Source organism: Mobula birostris, chromosome 28 (assembly GCF_030028105.1).
Source record: "Mobula birostris isolate sMobBir1 chromosome 28, sMobBir1.hap1, whole genome shotgun sequence".
Classification (NCBI taxonomy): Eukaryota; Metazoa; Chordata; class Chondrichthyes; order Myliobatiformes; family Myliobatidae; genus Mobula; species Mobula birostris.
The window spans coordinates 5,953,960-5,968,987 of NC_092397.1; the positions used below are offsets into that span (position 1 = coordinate 5,953,960).

The following is a 15,028-nucleotide window of genomic DNA, read 5'->3' on the forward strand; positions in this document are numbered from 1 at the left end:
TTCAATCCTGCAGGTTGCAAACCTAGAATGTTCAAAGTAACTTTTATTATCAGAGTGCGTGTGCACATACAACCCTGAGATTAATTTTCCTGTGGGCATCCTCAGCAAATCTATAGAGTAGAAACTATGACGGGATCAATGAAAGATCAACCAGAGTGCAGAAGATGACAAACTGTGTCAATGCAATAAATAAATAGCAATAAACAGGGGTCCCCAACCTTTTTTGCACCGCAGACCGGTTTAATATTGACAATATTCTTGCGGACCGGCTGACTGGGGGGCGGGGGTGTGTTCAAGTAGGGTTAAACTCACCTCAACATGTCTTTTACAGTTAGGGTTGCCAACTTTCTCACTCCCAGATAAGGGACAAAAGTAGCAAGTCAAATACAACATGCTTGGGTTTACCCCGAGAAAGACTACCATGACCATGAAGCCTTGGGTGGGCACCTGTGTGCGCATGCACGTATGTGACGTGGGCATGCGTGTATGTACTGATTTTTTTTTCCACAAATCGGTTTCGGCTTAATCTTCCCGACTATACTGTACATACATTATTTCTACTTTATATAGGCTATGTATTTATCGTATCATTCCTGCTTTTACTATATGTTAGTGGTATTTTAGGTTTTGTGTTATTTGGTATGATTTGGTAGGTTTTTTTCTGGGTCTGGGAACGCTCAGAAATCTTTCCCATATAAATTAATGGTAATTGCTTCTTCGCTTCACGCCATTTCGGCACGAAAGGTTTCACAGGAACGCTCTACCTTAGCGGCGGAAATACGGGACAAGGGCGGTCCCGTATGGGACAAACCAATTTAGCCCAATATCCGGGATGTCCAGGCTAATACGGGACAGTTGGCAACCCTATGTTCAAGTTCAACAGTGAGTGACGGGGAACAAGGAAAGGTGCAGCTGACTCATATCGTTTCCTCGCGGCCCAGTAGCACATGCTTTGCGGCCCGGTGGTTGGGGACCACTGTCAATAAGTAAAGAGAACCTGAGATAACAAGATAAAGAGTGAGATCACTGGTTGTGGGAACATCTCAATGGAGTGGCAAGTGAATGTAGTTCTCCCCTTCTGTTCAAGAGCCTGATGGTTGAGGGGTAGCAACTGCTCTTGAACCTGGTGGTGCGAGTCCTGAGGCTGTTGTACCTTCTACCTGACAGCAGCAGTGAGAAGAGAGCCTGGCCTGGATGGTGGGGATCTCTGATGATGGATGCTGTTTTCCTACGACAGCGTTTCATGTAGATGCGCTCAATGGCCGGGAGGACTTTGCCCGTGACGTACTGGGCTAAATCTGATGTGTGGATAATTTGCGATCCTAGAACAGAGTTTCCAATTTGGGGTCCACGGACCCTTTGATTAATGGTAGGGGTCCATGGCATAAAAATTGCTGGGAGGCCCTGTCCCAGAGGGAGAGAGCAGGAGAGGCTGCCCAATGTAGAACATAGAACAGTCCGGTACAGGCCCTTCGGCCCGTGATGTGGTTGCACTCTTTGCTTCACAGCTCTGCGCTGTCACTTTAACCTCCTCTAAGATCAATCTGATTCTCCCCTGCCACATAACCCTCCACTGTTCTTTCATCCATGTGCCTATCAGGGAGGAGGCTACGTAGCGTCCACACCAGGACCACCAGACTCATTTTTAAAAAAAAGTTACTTTTCCCAAGTAGTAAGGCTGATCAACACCTCCCTGCACTAATACACCCCTCTACCACTGTTTTACCATTTCTTGTCCAAGTCCCCTTTTGTCAGGGCTTCCCACTCTATTTTATGCCGTGGACCCCTGCAATTAACCGAGCGGTCTGTGGACCCCAGGTTGTTTACTCCTGCCTTGCATACAGACATTCCTGTGCCTAGCGTAACTTTACAGGCATGCAATCAATCTATGTCTATAAGCTATCTTATGAATTTATATTTATTGTTTTCTTTTATTACTGTGTTCTTTACCTTGCTGGGGGTGGGGTGGGGGGGGGGGGAGGTTCTGCTGCATCGGATCCAGGGTAACAATTTTTTAATTCTCCTTTACACTTGTGTACTGGAAATGGCATTCTGGGATCTGGGAACAATCTGGGATCTTGACGAAAATGACACTTGGGGCTGTGTATGGTGATGTGTGCTTTGGTAGTAAGTTTACTTTGAACTATCTAAGAGTCTGTGAAATGTCCCTAATGTATCTGCCTCTACCACCACCCCTGGCAACACCTTCCACTTGCCAAAAAAGGTCTTCTGATCTTCCCCTGGGGACCATTTTTGAGCTATTTTCAAAATCTTTGATTTGTTAAAGTACAGATGTTGGCTAATAACATATTTCACTATATGATAAAGATTTTTTTTCCCTCCTTTCTTTCTTTACCAAGCAGCTTTGATCTTGGTAGTGGGTTTAAATTTTTTTTCTGTATAATAATAAAATTATCATATTTCAATATTGTGATTTAATTTACATGAATATGGAGTAATGAGATTGCAAGTGTGATTCGACTGTTTTGGTATTATTTTATCTTATAGTATATACTTGTGCTCTGCATTCTTTATGTAGAAATTAATAATAAAAGTATTGAAAAGGGAAAAAGATATTTCCCCTAAGCTTCCCCCTACAACAGCACATCTACTTTCCTGGAAATTTGCCTAGTTTTGGAATGTTACTAAAAGCTTCTTGGTGCACATTGGAGAGTATCCTAACTGGTTGCATCATGGCCTGCTGTGGAGACACCAATGCCCAGCAGCAGGTGGTGGTGGATATAGTCCAATATGTCCTCTTGTATTAGGCATTGCCACCCTGGGGATAAAGATTCTGGATGTCCACTTTTACCTATGCCTCTTGTCGTCTTGTACACTATCTCACGTCCTCCTCCGCTCCAAAGAAAACAAGCCCCAGCTCGCTCAACCTCTCCTCATAAGACGTGCTCTCTGATCCAGGCAGCAACCTGGTGAATCTCCAATCTCAAGCTTCCACGTCCTTCCCATAAATCTATGATGGACCTGAGGCTCCAGGAGAGAAATATACATGTTGGTTGATTGGATGATGATTTGTGAATTCTGTAAGGGTGAATTTCCCAACCCTGGGGAGGGGGTCCCCTGTTACTGCTGTCTTTCCGAAAAGTACTACAGAATGGAGCATTGTAACTTGAGTGCTGAAATCGCAGTGGGAAGGGGCTTCTGCCAGTCGCAGTTTCTCTGCTCTAACATCCTGTGTCTTTGTTTTGGAAGGTGTACGGGAGGAGCTCATCGAGCGCTTGAAGAAGTACAGTTTACAAGTGAGTGCGTCCACACCCGCTGATGCCTTCTCGGTGGCTGCCACTGGCTTCCGACTCGCCCGTGTGCTCGTGGCGTGGGCAGTTGTACTTGCGCCTCCCGATCTTGGGTGCATGACAGCGTTCGGGAGACCAGGGCCCTCTAGTGCTCTGTCATAGATGGTGTGGAACAGGGCCAAGCTGGGCTGAGAAGTGGCAGATGGTGTTCGATGGGGGAAAGTATAAAGTTTTGGAAGGTCAAACTTGAAGGCAGAATATGGGGCAAATGGGATGATTCATAGCAGTGTGGAGGAACAGGGATATCCGAGTCCATGTCAATCTCTTGAAAAGTTACCACACAAGTTGATAGGTGGTTAAGAAGCTTTATGGGGTGTTGGCCTTCATTAGTTGGGAGATGGTGTTCCAGAGCTGCAAAGTTATGTTACGTATCTCCCAAACCCTGGTTAGACCACACTTGGAATATCATAAGCACAAGAGAGATTCTGTAGGTGCTGGAAATCCAGAGGAACACGCACAAAATGCCGGGGGAACTCAGCAGGTCAGGCAGCATCTGTGGAGAGGCATCCAGTCTCGTCCAGAAACGTCGGCTTTGAGGCCCCTCCGTAGACTCTGCCTGACCTGCTGAGTTCCTCCAGCGTTTTATGCCTTTGAATATTCTGTCCAGTCCTAGTCGCCCTTTAGGAAGGATGCGGAAGCTTTCAGCGAGGGATGCAGAGGAGGTTTGCCAGGGTGCTGCCTGGATTAGAGAGTACGTCTTGTGAGGAGAGGTTCAGCGAGCTCAGAGAGGGGATCGGCAGTGACCTGTTAGAGGTGTACAAAATAAGAGACATGGATCGAGTGGACAGCCAGAGACTTTTTCTCTCTTCCCCCCCCCCCCCCCCGGGAGGAAGTGGCTAATACGAGGGGGCATAATTTTAAGGGGGTTGGGGGAAAGCATAGGGGAACGTCAGGCATATTTCTTGTACACAGAATGGTGGGCGCGTAGAGCACGCTGCCAGGGGTGGATCTGGAGGCAGATACATTAGGGGTATTTGAGAGATTCTTAGAGAGGCATATGGATGAAAGATGCGGGTGGGGGGGGGGTTAAATTGATCTCGGAATAGGTTACAAGGTCAGCACAACATCGTGGGTAAAGGGCCTGTACTGGTCTACCACATCACATGAAGAGGGTAGTAACACACACAGAACGCTGGAGGAACTCAGCAGGTCGGGCAGCATCTATGGAGAGGGATAAGCAGTCGGCGTTTGGGGACAAGACCATTCATCCAGGATGTGCTGGCATGCAGAGGGTTCAAAGGAGGTTTGCGAGAATGATTCTGGGATTGAAAGGCTTATCATATGAGGAGCGTTTGATGGCTCTCGGTCTGTATTCAGTGGAATTCAGAAGAATGGGGTGACTTCATTGAAACTTACCGGATGGTGAAAGGCCTTGATAGAGTGGGTGTGGCGAGGGTGTTTCCTTTGGTGGGGGAGTGTAAGATCACAGGGCACAGCCTCAGAATAGAGGGATATCCATTTAGAACGGAGATGAAGAGGAATTTCCTTAGCCAGAGCATTTTGAAGATGAAGAGGAATTTCCTTAGCCAGAAAATTTGTGGAATTTTTTCCCCCACAGGCAAGTCATTGGGTATATTTAAGGCAGAGCTTCATTAGTCAGGGCATGAAGGGATACGGGGAGAAGGCAGGAGATTGGAGCTGGAGGGAAATTGGATCAGCCATGATGAAATGGCGGAGCAGACTCGATGGGCCAAACGGCCTAATTCTGCTCCTGTGGTCTTATGATAAGGACCTCCCCTATTTATATTGCACAACCCACCACTTGTGGTTGCTGTTGCTCCAGTCACTTGTTTCCTTGATGGCCGAGTTTGGTTTGAGGGAGGTGTTGGCCCTCTGCCCCGTCACGGTTGAGGTCAGTTGGATTCCCTTGGTCTCTGGCAGGCGGTGAGCACCTTTAACTGCATCACTGCCTGGTATTGGGCGGGGTGGGGGTGGCGCAGGATTGGAAAAAGCTACAGAGAGTTGTAAACTCTGTCAGCTCCATCGTGGACCCTACTCTCCATGGGATCCAGGTCATCGTCACGGAGCGTGCCTTAAAAATTGAAGACCCCCATCACTCAGGGAATCCCCCTTCTCATTGCTACCATCAGGGAAGAGGTACAAAAGCCTGAAGACACACACTCAACGATTCAGGAACAGCTTCTTCTCCTCTGCCATCCAATTTCTGAATGGACATTGAACCCACGAACATGACCTGACTACTTTTTTATTTCTGTTTTCTCACTTATTTAACTACTTTATATATTTACGTAGTGGGCACGTGGCCAAGTGGTTAAGGCATTGGACTAGTGACCTGAAGGTCGTGAGTTCGAACCCCAGCCAAGGCAGCGTGTTGTGTCCTTGAGCGAGGCACTTAACCACACATTGCTCTGCGACGACACCGGTGCCAAGCTGTATGGGTCCTAATGCCCTTCCCTTGGACGACATCGGTGGCGTGGAGAGGGGAAACTTGCAGCATGGGCAACTGCCGGTCTTCCTCACAACCTTGCCCAGGCCTGCGCCCTGGAGAGTGAAGACTTTCCAGGCGCAGCTCCGTGGTCTCGCAAGACTAATGGATGCCTTTATTATATATACTTACAATAGTCCAGCTTTTTTCCTCTATTATTATATATTGCACTGTTGCTGCAAAGTTAGCAAATTTAACTGCACCTGCTGGTTGTATTAAACCTGCTTCTGATTCTGTGTTGCAGACCGGAACCATCCTGAACCGTCCTGTGCGTAAGGATGAGCTGGACAAGGGGCACCCCATGTCGTCGATGCCTGGGCAGGTGAGCTGAACTGGCGGAGCAGAGGGGGAAAGTGCCTGCTGTCGTGAAGCTGTCGGGGAGAGAAACTGGCCTCCGGGGCAAAGCAGAGCCCGGGTTACCAGAGAGTTCCCTAAAAAGAGAGGTGTTCAGCTTCCTTATTACAGCAGTGGCGAGTTTATGCTACTCCAACAGGACACTCTTTTCCCCACCCCCTGTATCCTGGCTACTGGAGTCTCGCTCAGTAGCAGTTAACACACTTCACAGCACCGGCGATCTCAGATCAGGGTGCAATTCCCGCCGCTGTCTGCAAGAAGTTTCTGCGCGGGTATCATCCGGGTGTTCCGGTTTCCCCCCCCCGCGTCCCAGAGCCGTGCGGGTTAGGGTAAGCGAGTTGTTGGCACGCCAGGTCGGCGCCGGAAGCGCAGCGATGCCGGTGGGCTGCCCAGCACGACCCTCGCGGATTCGGCCTGGTGCAAGCTGCGGCGCCGTTTGCTGCACGTTTCGATGTACGTGTGACAGGTGAGGCCGATCTCCGCGCGGGCCAGTGCGAGGTGTTGCACTTGGGTAGGTCTGACACGGTGAGCGGTAGGGCACTGAGGAGTGCAGTAGAACAAAGCGATCTGGGAATACGGGTCCGTAACTCATTGAAGGTGGCGTCACAGGTAGATGGAGTTGTAAAGAAAGCTTTTACCACTTTGTCCTTCGTAGAGAACATATAGTACAGCACAGGAACAGGCCCACTTGGCCTGCAGTGTTATGCTGAACCAAATCAAAAACCTTCAAAAACTAATTCTCTCCCCCCCCCCACCTACGCCATGTCCATAGTCATCCATCTTCCTCACATCCATTTGCCAATCTAAGTATCACTTAAAAGCCTCTAATGTATTTGCCTCTACCACCATACCAGGCATCCACCACTCTCTGAATAAAAAAAACTTGCCCCTCACATCCCCCTTTGAACCTACCCCCCTCTCACCTTCAATACATGCCCTGTGATAGTAGACATTTCTACCCTGGGGAGAAGATGCTCTCTGCCTCTCATAATCTTATAAACTATCAGACCTGTAGTCTCTAAAGCAGAGGTTCTCGACCTCTTTTATGGCCTGGACTCCTTCATGGCAGATGCAATTTAATGTGGATAAATGTGAGGTTATCCATTTTGGTGGCAAGAACAGGAAGACAGATTATTATCTGAATGGTGGCCGATTAGGAAAAGGGGAGGTGCAACGAGACCTGGGTACAGCAGGGGTGAAAAAGGCGAATGGTATGCAGGCATTCATAGCAAGAGGATTCAAATACAGGAGCAGAGAGGTACTACTGCAGTTGTACAAGGTCTTGGTGAGACCACACCTGGAGTATTGTGTGCAGTTTTGGTCCCCTAATCTGAGGAAAGACATTCTTGCCATAGAGAGAGTACAAAGAAGGTTCACCAGATTGATTCCTGGGAAGGCAGGACTTTCATATGATGAAGGACCGGATCAATTAGGCTTATACTCTCTGGAATTTAGAAGATTGAGGGGGGGATCTTATTGAAACGTATAAAATTCTAAAGGGATTGGACAGGCCAGATGCAGGAAGATTGTTCCTGATGTTGGGGAAGTCCAGAATGAGGGGTCACAGTTTGAGGATAGAGGGGAAGCCTTTTAGGACCGAGATGAGGGAAAACTTCTTCACACAGAGAGTGGTGAATCTGTGGAATTCTCTGCCACAGGGAACAGTTGAGGCCAGTTCATTGGCTATATTTAAGAGGGGGTTAGATATGGCCCTTGTGGCTAAAGGGATCGGGGGTATGGAGAGAAGGCTGTTACAGGGTTCTGAGTTGGATGATCAGCCATGATCATACTGAATGGTGGTGCAGGCTCGAAGGGCCAAATGGCCTACTCTTGCACCTATTTTCTATGTTTCTATTAACCCGAGGACCCCAGATTGGGGACAGTTGATGTAAAGGGAAAAGCAGAATGCAGAATAAAGTGTTACGGTTACAGAGTGCGGTGCAGGTAGATGATGAGGTACAAAGGCACGATAGCATAGACCGAGTCCTCCTTTTTTGTACAGGAGGCCGTTCAGGAGTCTCTTAACAGTGGGATGGAAACTGTTCTTGAGCCTAGTGGAGTGTGTGTTTGTAAGCCTTTGTATCTTCTGTCTGACGGAGGAGGGGAGAAGAGAGAATCTCGAGGGTGAGATGGCTTCCTGATTCTGTTGGCTGCCTTCTCAAGATAGTGAAAAGTACAGGAGTCGACGGAGGCGAGGCTGGTCTACCTCCACAACTCCGCAATTCCTTCTGCTGTGCCATTGCCGCACCGAGCTGCGATGCATCAGGTTGTGACGGTAGATCTCAAAACTGTTGAGGTCAGAGATGCAACCCTGAGATCCATTGTCCCCACAGACAGCCCAGAAACGCAGAAAACCATGGGACCCGTTTAAAGAGAAACATCAAACCCCCAGCACGCAGAAAAATAAAAATTGCGCAAAGGGCAAGAAAGCACGAAAAACGCAGTGTAAAACATCAAACCACAAAGTCATCAAAATAGTCCAGAAATGCTCCGTTCAATCCAGCACAACTAGATGCAATATTAGGGCAAGTGACAGAAGTCTGTTTAGGGGAGCACTTTGGTTCCAGTGATCATAACACCATTAGTTTCAATTTGATCATGGACAAGGATAGATCTGGTCCTAGGGTTGAGGTTCTGAACTGGAAGAAGGCCAAATTTGAAGAAGTGAGAAAGGATCTAAAAAGCGTGGATTGGGACAGGTTGTTCTCTGGCAAAGATGTGATTGGTAGGTGGGAAGCCTTCAAAGGGGAAATTTTGAGAGTGCAGAGTTTGTATGTTCCTGTCAGGATTAAAGGCAAATTGAATAGGAATAAGGACCCTTGGTTCTCAAGGGAGATTGCAACTCTGATAAAGAAGAAGAAGGAGTTGTATGAAATGTATAGGAAACAGGGGGTAAATCAGGTGCTTAAGGAGTATAAGAAGTGCAAGAAAATACTTAAGAAAGAAATCAGGAGGGCTAAAAGTAGACATGAAGTTGCCTTGGCAGTCAAAGTGAAGGATAATCCAAAGATCTTTTACAAGTATATTAAGAGCAAAAGGATTGTAAGGGATAAAATTGGTCCTCTTGAAGATCAGAGTGGTTGGCTATGTGCAGAACCAAAGGAAATGGGGGAGATCTTAAATAGGTTTTTTGCGTCTGTATTTACTAAGGAAGCTGGCATGAAATCTATGGAATTGAGGGAATCAAGTAGTGAGACCATGGAAACTGTACAGATTGAAAAGGAGGAGGTGCTTGCTGTCTTGAGGAAAATTAAAGTGGATAAATCCCCGGGACCTGACAGAGTGTTCCCTCGGACCTTGAAGGAGACTAGTGTTGAAATTGTGGGGGCCCTGGCAGAAATATTTAAAATGTTGCTGTCTTCGGGTGAAGTGCCGGAGGATTGGAGAATGGCTCATGTTGTTCCATTGTTTAAAAAAGGATCGAAAAGTAATCCGGGAAATTATAGGCCGGTGAGTTTAACGTCAGTAGTAGATAAGTTATTGGAGGGAGTACTAAGAGATAGAATCTACAAGCATTTGGATAGACAGGGACTTATTAGGGAGTCAACATGGCTTTGTGTGTGGTAGGTCATGTTTGACCAATCTTTTGGAGTTTTTCGAGGAGGTTACCAGGAAAGTGGATGAAGGGAAGGCAGTGGATATTGTCTATATGGACTTCAGTAAGGCCTTTGACAAGGTCCCGCATGGGAGGTTAGTTAGGAAAATTCAGTCGCTAGGTATATATGGAGAGGTGGTAAATTGGATTAGACATTGGCTCGATGGAAGAAGCCAGAGAGTGGTGGTAGAGAATTGCTTCTCTGAGTGGAGGTCTGTTACTAGTGGTGTGCCACAGGGATCAGTGCTGGGTCCATTGTTATTTGTCATCTATATCAATGATCTGGATGATAATGTGGTAAATTGGATCAGCAAGTTTGCTGATGATACAAAGATTGGAGGTGTAGTAGACAGTGAGGAAGGTTTTCAGAGCCTGCAGAGGGACTTGGACCAGCTGGAAAAATGGCTGAAAAATGGCAGATGGAGTTTAATACTGACAAGTGTGAGGTATTGCATGTTGGAAGGACAAACCAAGGTAGAACATACAGGGTTAATGGTAAAGCACTGAGGAGTGCAGTGGAACAGAGGGATCTGGGAATACAGATACAAAATTCCCTAGAAGTGTCGTCACAGGTAGATAGGGTCGTAAAGAGAGCTTTTGGTACATTGGCCTTTATTAATCGAAGTATTGAGTATAAGAGCTGGAATGTTATGATGAGGTTGTATAAGGCATTGGTGAGGCCAAATCTGGAGTATTGTGTTCAGTTTTGGTCACCAAATTACAGGAAGGATATAAATAAGGTTGAAAGAGTGCAGAGAAGGTTTACAAGGATGTTGCCGGGACTTGAGAAACTCAGTTACAGAGAAAGGTTGAATAGGTTAGGATTTTATTCCCTGGAGCGTAGAAGAATGAGGGGAGATTTGATAGAGGTATATAAAATTATGATGGGTATAGTTAGAGTGAATGCAAGCAGGCTTTTTTCCACTGAGGCAAGGGGAGAAAAAAAACCAGAGGACATGGGTTAAGGGTGAGGGGGGAAAAGTTTAAAGGGAACATTAGGGGGGGCTTCTTCACACAGAGAGTGGTGGGAGTATGGAATGAGCTGCCAGACGAGGTGGTAAATGCGGGTTCTTTTTTAACATTTAAGAATAAATTGGATGGATACATGGATGGGAGGTGTATGGAGGGATATGGTCCGTGTGCAGGTCAGTGGGACAAGGCAGAAAATAGTTCGGCACAGCCAAGAAGGGCCGGTTTCTGTGCTGTAGTTTCTATGGTTCTATGGTTCTGTGTTGTTCGTTGGCTGCAGGGCGTGAAGCCAGTCTGCCCCAATCAAAATTGCGCAAAATAACAACATTTCATGGGTTAAGGTCAGTGGTCCCCAACCACCGGGCCGCAAAGCATGTGCTACTGGGCCGCGAGGAAACGATATGAGTCAGCTGCACCTTTCCTTGAGCTTGAAATAACCTACCAAATCATACCAAATAACACATAAAATCTAAAATAACACTAAGATATAGTAAAAGCAGGAATGATGTGATAGATACACAGCCTATATAAAGTAGAAAGTAGTTTCACTTAACAGATTCGGGAAGATTAAGCCAAAACCGATTTGTAGGGGGAAAAAATCGACACGTACACGCATGCGCATGTCATGTATGCACACGTCACGCATGCGCACGCAGGTGCCCGCACAAGGCTTCATGGTCATGGTAGTCTTTCTCGGGGTAAACACAAGTGTCCCGTATTTGACTGCTACTTTTGTTCCTTATTTGGGAGTGAGAAAGTTGGCAACCCTACTTGAACCCCCCCCCCCCCAGTTGGCCGGTCCACAAGAATATTGTCAATATTAAACCGGTCCGCAGTGCAAAAAAGGTTGGGGACCCCTGGGTTAAGGGTGAAAGGTGAAAAGTTCAAGGGGAGTGAGAGGGGAAAGCTCGTCACTCGGAGTGTTGTGAGAGTGTGGAACGAGCTGCAAGCACAAGTGGTGCTTGTGAACTCTGCTTCAATGTTTAAGCGAAGTTTGGGTAGATACATGGATGGTAGGGCTGTGATCTGAGTCAGGTCGATGGGGGTAGGCAGTCTAAATGGTTTGGCATGAACTCGATGGGCCAAAGGGCCTGTTTCTGTGTGGTACTGCTCCATGACTTTAAAGATAAAAGCCTTGGCTCACTCTACCTATCCTCACAAAGGCATGCCTTCTAATTCAGGCTGAATTTTCGTAAATCTCCTCTGTACCCTCTCGGAAGCTTCCACATCCTTCCTCTAACACAGCGACCGGAGCTGAATGCTTCTGACTCGGGCACCTTCTTGTCTTCCGCAGATGGCCGGGATGCAGATGCCCCCGCGATCGATGGGGATGTCCCGCATACCCCATCCCCCTCAGGGCCTGCAGATGGGCTTCCCCATGGGGGTGGTGCCGCCGGGGATGGGCCCCCGCATCCACATGTCTCCGGTGGACCCATCTGCCCTCTCCGAGGAGGAGCGGCTGAAGCTGGCGCAGCAGCAGGCCGCCATCCTGATCCAGCAGGAGGAGCGGGCCAAGCAGGTAACCGGGCCCGGGATGCGTACTGGGGGTTGGGGGGTGTTTCAGAATGTGATTTGGCAGCGGGACATCGACCTCGAGTGACGGCCGTGTGGGACTGATGGATTCTGTTGTAACCCAAGGTGCTTACAGAGGCACACACGATCTTCTGCTTCCCGGTCGCTTTATTAAGCATTGTTCGAGGAACTAGAAATTCAAACGAATGGTGATAGAGGTCTACCAAGTGGGGAGAGAGAGAGACATAGAGCTAAGGTGGCATGGTGCCTCAAGGTTAGATATTTTATCCCCATAGATGTGGAAAATTGATTTCAAGTTTGCAGAAAAGGGTTAACCAATGGGAAAGTAGTTATACAAATAACACAGTAGCAAGAGAAGATCTGAGTTATACTAGTATAGGCACTAGGGGGACACACTGAACTGCATTTACACACTGTGACCACTAGGGGGACATATTGAACAACTGCATATACACACTGTGACCACTAGAGGACACTGATCTGCATATACAGACTGTGACCACTAGGGGGCACACTAAGCAGTTACATGTGTATAACAACTTGACTTGAATTGGTTGATTATTGTCACACGGACCGAGATACAGAGAAAATCTTGTCTTGCGCACTGTTCGTGCAGATCAGATCGTTACGCGGTGCATTGAGGTAGAACGAGGTGACGCACTGAACAACTACGTATGCATACGGTGACCACAAGGAAGCGTACGAGGCAGTGGTGCTTGATGGTGGGGTGCAGCTCCTTGCATATAACCACTTAAAATACAAACAGATAAATTGTGAAACTGCATAGAGTGTCACGGTTAAACATTCTAATCCAAGAGTTAAACAGTCACGTCCACCAGGATCTTCCCAGCAAGGGGCATCTCTCTGCTGTAGGAACCACCCATTCATTGCTGGCATGCTGGCTCTGTAACTGTCCACTGCCGCTGTATCTGCCCTGTGTCCAGCTCTTCCCTCTTCCGGGAAGCTTTGTCTTGTGTGTCCACCTTTCCTGGTGTTTGTTCCTCGTGCCTGGTGGTCCTTCAGATGGCGCAGTAAGTGCCCCCACGAAGAGAGGTGGTCCCGCTAGTGGGTTTAGCTATCCTTGAGCTAATGTTGGTTTTCATGGGGGGGGGGGAGGGTGCGCGGGGCTGTGGCGACAAACCTGGTGGTATTCCTGATCTCTATCCTGGTAGCTCGGGAATAAAGTTTTCCTGAGTTCCGCTTTTCCCAGGGGCTGTACGACCTGTCCGCACTCTGTGACTAACCTCACGGCAGACGAGGGCGCCGCTCCGGGTAAAACGCAGCAGCACATGGCGTCAAGGAGGCCACATTTGACCTCGTGACCTGCTCCTCCTTCCAGGGCGGCGAGCGGATATTTGACGATCAGGTGAAGGATCAGGAGCTGCTTCAGCAACAGAAGCGGGTAAAACGATCCGTCTGGGGCGGCCTGCGAGCTCGGCGTAACCCGCGGCCCCTCCAGCCTGGTTTGGGTAGCAGGGAGATGCCTCAAGGAAGCTTGAGAGAGAGAGAGGGTGTGTGTTTGTGTCTGGAAGACTGCCGATGAGACGTGTGTGTCCGTGCGCAAGTTCACACACAGGTCTGAGTGTTGGAGTTTGTTTCCGTGTCCGTAGTTCTCCCTGCAAGGGTCACAAGTTGTGTGGAGGTACGAGGTGCCCCTGAACGATGCCTGTAAATTGGGGTGGGGGGGTTAAGGGGGGAGGCGATGGCGGTTCAGTTGCATGCTTGAGTGCTTGTGCAGGCGGCTGGGCCACGTGTCTCCTAACCACTGACCCGTCTCCTCTCTCTCTCTTATCTCCCTCCCGTCAGGCGGCAGCGATGCTGGAGCACGAGCGGAAGCAGCAGGAGATGGTCCAGATGCAGCAGGGGAACCAGGGACCTCGGCCCCTGGAGGTCGTGCCTCGGCCGACGCTGGGACCTCGAGGTAACCGGCCAGTTCGCCACACTGCCGGCCCAAGGCTTTGCAGTCTGTGTGTCTGACCCGTCCCTCCCCCGCTGGTCTATGTGCGTCTGACCTGTCTCTTCAGTCCCCTACACCCCTGGTCTGTATGCGTCGGATGCTCTCTCCCGCCCGCCCACCCCCCCCACCACTGTTCTGTCTGTCTTTGTGACATGATTCACGCCACTGTTAGATACCTGAGTTGGCCTCAGGGTTGACGTTGCCGACTGGGGTTAAACAGCCTGGAAGATGGCAGAGGTGACCACTCAGAGTCATAGATCGAAGGTTGTGCCCCTGAGACAGGTATGGGGTGGAAAGTCCCTCACCCCCCTCCCTTCCGCCCCGTAGGAGGGGAAGAAAGTCACTGAACACTGGAGGGCAGCACCAATGGCAGAGGTCAGCCCCCGTCCGAGCACAGATGCCACGCCACAATGTCTCTGGCGCCTCCTCACCTGGACCGCAGCAGCAGGCAAGCCCGCGGCTTGAGGCCTAGTTCTTGCTACAACCGAGGCTGCTCAGCTCCCACGCCACCTGTCTCGCATCCAAGCAAGGGAAACGGACCTGCGGCACCTTACACTATCAAAGTCCGACAGGGTCTTGCGATCTTCAGCACTCCTCACAACCTCATTGAGCCCCCGGAGACAAAGGAAAGCCCGCCAGTCTCTCTCTCTCTCCAGCCCTGTGGTGCCCAGGACCAGACATTCACTCCTCACTCAATCCCTATAGTTTGTCTCCCACCACCCCGATCATGTCTCAAGATATTGAGACTATTTACGTTAATAAGATCCTTGTCAACATCTGTTTTCACTTTGACACGAAAGAGCCATTTTCTGTTGATCAGTGTGGAAAAAAAAAGTCAAATTAGATCTGCGGTGAATCACTGT

At 48.8% G+C, this 15,028-nt stretch overlaps 1 protein-coding gene across 1 annotated transcript in view; it reads left to right on the forward strand.

Annotated features, from left to right (window-relative positions):
• Positions 1-15,028, forward strand: part of sf3b2 (splicing factor 3b, subunit 2) — a 78,444-nt gene that overhangs the window by 10,181 nt on the left and 53,235 nt on the right. Inside the window, exons 2-5 of the mRNA XM_072245934.1 lie at positions 3,211-3,257; positions 6,002-6,079; positions 11,970-12,194; positions 14,015-14,129. Coding sequence (XP_072102035.1) covers positions 3,211-3,257; positions 6,002-6,079; positions 11,970-12,194; positions 14,015-14,129 — 465 coding nt within the window. The remainder of the gene's footprint in view (positions 1-3,210; positions 3,258-6,001; positions 6,080-11,969; positions 12,195-14,014; positions 14,130-15,028) is intronic.